We start from the raw sequence: 7,596 nt of genomic DNA, 5'->3' as shown, positions 1-7,596 counted from the left end.
TCCTTTTTTTTTTTTTTTTTTTTGTTGGCCAGTGCGTCGTGGTAGGTTATAAAAAAGTTACGAAAATACCCTTTCATTGCCTAGAGATTCAATTCGTACACATATAATATGCCGTGAATATACCACCAACTCTCTTGCCCCTACTCGCATTAGGCGCATAATATGTACACGCTGTTCGAATCAACGACTACGTTTTACCTCGTTTAGTGACTTGGTTAGTTGAGATGGCTGGTTTAGTTTCCCACTGACTTGGGAGGCGCGTGTGACCAAGTCCTTTTCCCAGTGTGTGTTTTTAATATTTGTGAGACGATTTTGGGTTTATTAATAAAAAAAATGCGAGCGACGTTGTTCTTTGAGGAGGGAGCGACCGTACGCTTGGCGACCTTCTCCGAAGGCGTAGAGTCGTTTTCCTTTTTTGGGCCTTAATACACACTCTCGTCGTCCGGCCCACACTGTTTTCATTTCGTTTCTTTTGACCAAGATTTTTACTTTGTTACCGTTGTTATATTCTCCCACGTATGACTACGTATCATGTATGTACAATGATTTTTTATCATGGCATGGGATTGGGATGATCGTGTTTTTAGACTAAAAAAAGAGCACGCCATCACCCCCATTCGTTAGTGTAAGAGAGTAATTATAAATGTTATCACCCCCTTTGATTATTTGAAACAGGACTGATTATTATATGTCGAATTTATGCAACCTAACAAAGTTTTTTGGTTAATCAAATTCAAAACAGAGAGAACAGTGCATATATAGTCGATTATTTGACATCTCACGCACATGAGAGTATACACTCTATATATATAGAATCTGGTTAATGGATCATGATAACACCTTACTATAAATCGGATTAATGATTTTTATCAGAAGAAAAAGAAGAAAGTATTAGCTTATTTCTTTATCCAACTTTAGCATATGTGATCTCATATAACACCAAATTTGAAGAATATACTCTGGCGCATCTTATCAAATGCAATCGAAGTCTCATCTACCCTAATAAGACGCATAATTAATTATTATTTTAACTTGAATTATACAGAAGACGTGGTCACGAGCGAGAGAAACAAAAAAAAAAGACATATTTTGGTTACATGCTCTCACTCTCATTATACGGCATATATGACAATGTTCGAGATATATAATACAATTATAAATGAGACAACAATATCCTTTTCTGTTCTAAAAAAACTATATAGCTACGAGTCGAATCAACACATGATTTTGGTGAGTTGAAGAACACCACTTACAGACAATAAAGAACAAATGAGGAAGATGTCATAATGACTCCGACTGTATAAAAGAATTCCAGTGAATGGTCACGATGGATAAAATTAAAAGTAGAATTTTGATGAAGTATAAAAACATTAAAGAAATGCTTTGGAGCTCAATGGAGACTCTATGACAACCATGTGGGTGTGGTGTTTGTACGATGTGGCATGGCATGCATGGCGTTAATCTTGAATTCTTGATCTAAAAATGAGCCTTAATTAGAAGCTGAAAGATAGATGTAAAAGGCGAACTAGTGAGTGTGTTGATAAAACTAGATGTTAAATTATGGGTAAATGTGTATAAGAAAAAGAAGTTATGGACAATTTTATAAATTATACAAAAAGAACTGATCCGTTTGAACACCCCCAAGCCCAAGACCAAGACCGCCAGGCCCTTACGGTATTGCCAACGATGTCCGACCAAGTCACAAACATTATAATTTTATCATCTCTGTGCTCCCTCTGCTCTCTCTCGTCTCTCTGTTTCACGCGAGAACCTTCGTCTCTATATTACTGTTGACCCTTTTGATCCCTCTCCCTCTCTCGTTCCTCGCGTGGACCTTCTTTCCAAAATATCAAATCCCTAAATTTCGCTTGCTTTTGGATTTTAAATTCTAGATCTGCTACCCCTTACATCTCCGATTTTGTGATTTTTACAAACCCTAGATTTCTCCGGAAGAGTTTTTTTTTCCTCTGTAACTAAATTGCGATTTTTTTTCCTCTCTCTCTAAAATTCCGACATTACCATAGGTTGTGTATTACCGTAGCAAAACCCTAGTTCCGGTTTGGTATTCTTGGTGTACAGATCCCTCCTTAGTCAGAGTTTTTGGTTATTAGCGTTTGTTTAGAGGTTGTGATGAACAATCGAGGAAGGTATCCTCCTGGAAGTGGCGCTGGCCGTGGTGCCATTAACCCTAACCCTAATTACCAATCACGGCAGGGTTATTATCAACAGCAACCACAGCCACAATACGTTCAGCGCGGTGGTTACGCTCAGAATCACCACCAACAAGCGCCGTCTCAGCCACACCAATACCAACAGCAACAGCAACAACAACAATGGCTTCGAAGAGCTCAGATCCCCTCCGGCGGTAACAGTAACGGTGATGCAGTTGTAGAAGTTGAGAAAACTGTTCAGTCCGAAGTTATCGACCCAAAGTGAGTTCTATAGTCTTTTAGTTTAATCTTGGATTTGATTGTTTCATACGTTACTATGATAACTAATGTTTATATTCAAATTCCTCTTGCAGTTCGGAAGATTGGAAGGCTAAGCTAAAACTACCCGCACCTGATACTCGCTACAGAACAGAGGTAAGGCTCCTCATTGTTTGGACGAAATAGAGTAAATTGGGATTTAGATTTATTTTCTTTTCACACAAGTAAAGAAAGGTTACATACTACTGTTTATTTCGTTTGTCTCAAGTGCTATATTGGTGTGTCATAAGGTGTTCTTACTTATTTGATAGCTTTATTACATAATTCACTACTGATAATTTATTTTGTGAAAGAATACTTGGTTGCATGGGATGAGATTTACTCAATTCTTCACTTGTTATCGTTTTCAGGATGTGACAGCCACCAAAGGGAACGAGTTTGAAGATTATTTTTTGAAACGGGAGCTTCTCATGGGAATTTATGAGAAGGGTTTTGAAAGACCTTCTCCTATTCAGGAAGAGAGTATTCCAATTGCCTTAACTGGTAGAGATATCCTTGCCAGAGCAAAGAACGGGACTGGGAAGACTGCCGCCTTTTGTATTCCTGTCTTGGAAAAAATTGACCAAGATAACAACGTTATTCAAGGTAACTTTGTTTCTGATCCATGTTGTCAGTTGGTTCTTTTACGTGTTATGATGCAGTAGTAGAAATTGAAATTCTAGCATCTTCTAGAACAGATATTGAACTGATGTTTTATAACAATATGTTGAGGAATTTTTCATGGGTCTCACCTCATTCTCTCAGACATAATTTTATAGCTTAAGACTAAAGAGAATACTAGTCATACCATGGTTACTTGAGAGTAACTACTACAATAAACACTACTTACTTGAGCCTCTAAAGCAATTGCTTCTTTAAGTAACCTAAACTGTTTCCTTAAAGATTTACTGGTTCCGCTCTAATTTAGTTTATCATTGATGCCTGTCTTGTATGCAGCTGTTATAATTGTTCCAACTCGAGAATTAGCCCTTCAGACATCACAGGTGTGTAAGGAGCTGGGTAAGCATTTGAAGATTCAAGTCATGGTGACCACAGGGGGAACCAGTCTGAAAGACGATATTATGCGTTTGTATCAGCCTGTCCATTTACTGGTAGGAACTCCTGGCAGAATTCTTGATCTTACCAAGAAAGGTGTTTGTGTTTTGAAAGATTGTTCGGTGCTCGTTATGGATGAGGTAAATGCTTACTTTGTATTTTTTTCTTTTAAATTCATGTTATCTATCCATTTTTCGCTACAACACAAGCTGTAGCAGAACTTCTTATGTTACTCTCAGTTCTAACTTAATTATGGATCTATTCATCAGGCGGATAAGCTTTTGTCTCAAGAGTTCCAACCTTCAGTGGAACATTTGATTAGCTTTCTTCCGGAAAATCGACAGATATTGATGTTTTCAGCCACGTTTCCTGTCACTGTCAAGGCTTTTAAGGATAGATTTCTGACGAATCCTTACGTCATCAATCTCATGGATGAACTTACGCTCAAGGGTGTTACCCAATTCTATGCATTCGTAGAAGAACGACAGAAGATTCATTGCTTGAATACACTATTTTCCAAGGTTAGATCTGAACTAACCATTGATAGTTCTGTTTCTTTTCTTAGCTGGCATTTACTCTCTTCTTCTTCTGCAGCTGCAAATTAACCAATCAATCATATTCTGTAATTCTGTAAACCGTGTGGAGCTCTTAGCTAAAAAAATCACAGAACTTGGGTATTCGTGCTTTTACATCCATGCAAAGATGCTTCAAGACCACCGGAACAGAGTGTTCCATGACTTTCGCAATGGTGCATGCCGGAATCTTGTGTGTACTGGTATGCCTAAGTGTTTTTATGCTTTTACTGCAGAGCAGCATTATTAAAATACTCAACTATCTACTTCTTAGAATCCAAGAGTGGCTTTAGTTGAGGTCTTAGAGGAACAACTTACACTGGCTTTACTCTTTTTGACTTGTGAAATTAGCTATGTCCTTTATCTGAATAATTTGTGATGGTTGCTGCAGACTTATTCACACGTGGGATTGACATCCAAGCAGTCAATGTGGTGATAAACTTTGATTTCCCCAAAAATGCAGAAACTTATCTCCATAGGGTAAGCTGAAAAGCAGATGTTTACACTGTACTAGATTCCTACGTCTTTATTGATGGTCAGTTGATTTTGATACCTGGTTGCTCTTCAGGTTGGTCGATCAGGAAGGTTTGGCCATCTTGGTTTAGCTGTGAATCTTATCACCTATGAGGACCGATTTAACCTGTATGTCTTCTCCTCTTGACTGATTTGTACTCTTGTTTCCTGCAGCATAGTTTAACCTTGGTGTTACATTTTGACAGTTACCGAATTGAACAAGAGCTTGGAACAGAGATTAAGCAAATTCCTCCACATATCGATCAGGCAATTTATTGCCAATAACTAAGGGTTATCCTGGTCGGCTGTTAGGTGAATCAGTAATAAGTGGTACGTAGTATTTACTATCTACTTACGGACATACTTGAATTATTCCTACTTTTGGAGTCGTTACTTCATGTAAACTCAAGATTCTCTAGGATAATTCATCTAATTATATACAATACGTTCTTGTTGGAAAGATCAAAGATGGAATTTCAACTATTGTTATAATACAACCACGTTACATAATTTGAGTTAATGTATTGCGTTCATATGGTTAATTCGTGTATGCCAACTCATTGTTCTTGTCCTCTTGCGATAGATACTTTCTTTGATTTAGGTTTGCTCCCCATTTAAGAAAGACCCCCTATAAATTTATTTGGATTTGTGCATGTTTCAGGTTGGTTGAAGCAATGGTTAGACAGTTGTCTTATCTAGCCGTGCAGGACAACGACAACCCAAAAAGGCTTCACATTCTGCCTCTACCTCCAATTTTTTTTTTTTTTTCTTCCTGTCTTTGGGATTCCTTTACTTAGACAAGGCTAGAAGGTTTGAAATACCGGATAGTATTGGAAATGAAGTCTTTCATTTAGTCTTAACAAGTGCGTTTGATACTGTACTATGTTTCTTTCTTCGTCGTAGACTGATCAGTGGTTTCAGTGTTGTGATGTGTCTTCAAATAGCTGTGGTTTCATGACTTTTTCATTCCCCTTATAAATAATAAGTCTGAACCCTGAAGATAATATTTTCCGTTTCTGTTTACCCTGGTTGTAGATTTGATTCTAGCATGTTTTTGTGTTGTCAATAGGATTAGTTCAGGATTTTTGACTACGGACAATGAACTTAACACTCTCGTTTCATGATCAACACAAGCAAAACACACAACATATGAAAAATACAAGTATGAACAGAGGAGAAAGGAGATGGGTGAAAATCTCTCTTTCGCAGGTTACTGCTGATCTCAGAAGCAGCTTAAAGATGACTTCTTGGGTATCTGTCCCGTGGCCTGAAACCTAGCAGCTTCTTCTTCGGCATCAAGGATCTCTCGAGCACGTCTTGTTTGAACATGTGCCTTCTTCTCTTGTGCCTTTGCATGAACTGCCGCTTTTTTGCTCCTTAGTTTCTCTGATTTCTCCATCTTCTTAATGTCCATCTTCCGCTGCGGAAAACAATTTTTGTTTGTTTGTTTGCTCTTTGATGACATGCAATGCCATGTTATATAGTCTTTTTAGCATTGATTTACTTCTTGTTTAGGTAGATACATGTTTTTGATCACATACTTCAGCAACAGACAGTCTTTAAGCATACACGAGTGTAAATGTGTTTTTGTGGAGTCACCTGAATTCTAGCGAGTTCAGATTCGATCTTGGTTGTTTCCTTTTTTTCCCATCCTGAAATGTCTAGGAGCCTCTTCTGAGTCCTGCAATCAGATATCTGTATCTGTCACATCACTGGAAGCACAATAGGAAATGGAGAACCCTGGAAAAGGGTTTGTGTGTTGTTTCTTACTTGTTATTGACCTTTGTTATTTTTAGTTCCTTCCATGCTTTGATGATTTTTGACTGCTCTTCTCCTGAGGCATCGTAAGTAATAATTAAAAGTTAGAAGATAACATGAAACTAAACAATACTGAAACTCTGTGATATGATATGATGATTACCTCTTTGTATCGGAATACCCGACTCCATTTGATAGAAAAAAAGTACCAAGCCTCTGAGTTCTAATTGCAAGTTAAATGCACATTTAGGTCTATTTATAAAGTTTCAACGAATATATTCGAATGCGAAAGGTGAAAAATGAAATTGTCGGCTTCAATGATTCTGTATTAGTGTCGTTTTTTTTCTTCTCTTATTGCTTGTGAGAATAATGAGAGGGTGAACCATCATTGGTTTTATTGGTTTCCTTCTGTGTGTTTGTCTTTTCATTCGTTTTTTGCTTTAATATAATGTATGCGTAACATGGAATATATGTCACACAGCTTGCAGAATAGCGAATCTTGACAAAATTGGCGAGCACTATGTGAATGTGTTCTTCTAATTGCTCTTTAACTTACCCATTTGGTGTTTTTTTAATAATAATTTAATTGACACAGCTAAAATTATATGTAAGTTTGAGTGGATTGTTTGTAATATTAGAGTAGACAAGTTTGTTCAATCAAACTAAAGCAGAACATATCATATTGATATGATGTTGATAACAAAAATAAAATGAAATACAGAAGAACGTAACTTAGCATATGATGCTATCCATATCTTTGGGGAAAACTAGTGACCCGAAGAAACCTTTTTGATATTAGTAGTATATAAATCGATCCAGCTTAAGCTAGAAGACAAGAGCATTCTACCACCTGAAAAGATTTCAAATGGCCCCCCATCCTCATGCAAAAACGAGACACGTGGGATTGTAACACTCTATTTGGTAAAGAGTATTCCATCTCATTTCACAGGGAGGGAGATGAACGAACGAATTGCGTCAGCCGATCCACCTCGATTGCTAACCAAATTCTCATGTCCAAAGTAGTCTCGAGAAGAGAATTTTCATCAAATCCAATTGGTTCTGTAGCTGTAGATGAAGAAGATTCAAAGATATCTCGAGATTTCTGTCCGTCAAACTCGGATTTGGTTTCCGTCACCTATGAGCTATGTGTTCTCTCATACATTACAAGTTGATGCTCTTTAATTCTCTCATAACTAGTCTTTGTGTGAGAATCAGACTTGGAATGACGA

At 37.4% G+C, this 7,596-nt stretch overlaps 2 protein-coding genes across 2 annotated transcripts; one reads left to right on the top strand and one right to left on the bottom strand.

The window, feature by feature from the left end:
- LOC104737712 (DEAD-box ATP-dependent RNA helicase 8) lies at window positions 1,703-5,359 on the top strand. Its single transcript, XM_010457954.1, has 10 exons — window positions 1,703-2,432; window positions 2,525-2,585; window positions 2,840-3,074; window positions 3,426-3,664; window positions 3,794-4,045; window positions 4,119-4,299; window positions 4,488-4,576; window positions 4,665-4,738; window positions 4,816-4,939; window positions 5,271-5,359. Exons 1-9 carry the CDS (start codon window positions 2,131-2,133, stop codon window positions 4,892-4,894), a joined length of 1,512 nt encoding a protein of 503 aa, XP_010456256.1. The 5' UTR covers window positions 1,703-2,130; the 3' UTR covers window positions 4,895-4,939; window positions 5,271-5,359.
- Window positions 5,700-6,583, bottom strand: LOC104737711 (remorin). Its single transcript, XM_010457953.1, has 4 exons — window positions 6,531-6,583; window positions 6,380-6,443; window positions 6,209-6,290; window positions 5,700-6,029 (listed from the first exon to the last, which is right to left on the bottom strand). The coding sequence occupies exons 1-4, from the start codon at window positions 6,556-6,558 to the stop codon at window positions 5,832-5,834; spliced, it is 372 nt and encodes a 123-aa protein (XP_010456255.1). The 5' UTR covers window positions 6,559-6,583; the 3' UTR covers window positions 5,700-5,831.

The sequence above is a fragment of the Camelina sativa genome, chromosome 13 (genome assembly GCF_000633955.1).
Source record: "Camelina sativa cultivar DH55 chromosome 13, Cs, whole genome shotgun sequence".
NCBI classification, from domain to species: Eukaryota; Viridiplantae; Streptophyta; class Magnoliopsida; order Brassicales; family Brassicaceae; genus Camelina; species Camelina sativa.
The sequence above is the reverse complement of the archived record's forward strand: the minus strand, read 5'-3'. Positions and strand labels throughout refer to the sequence as shown.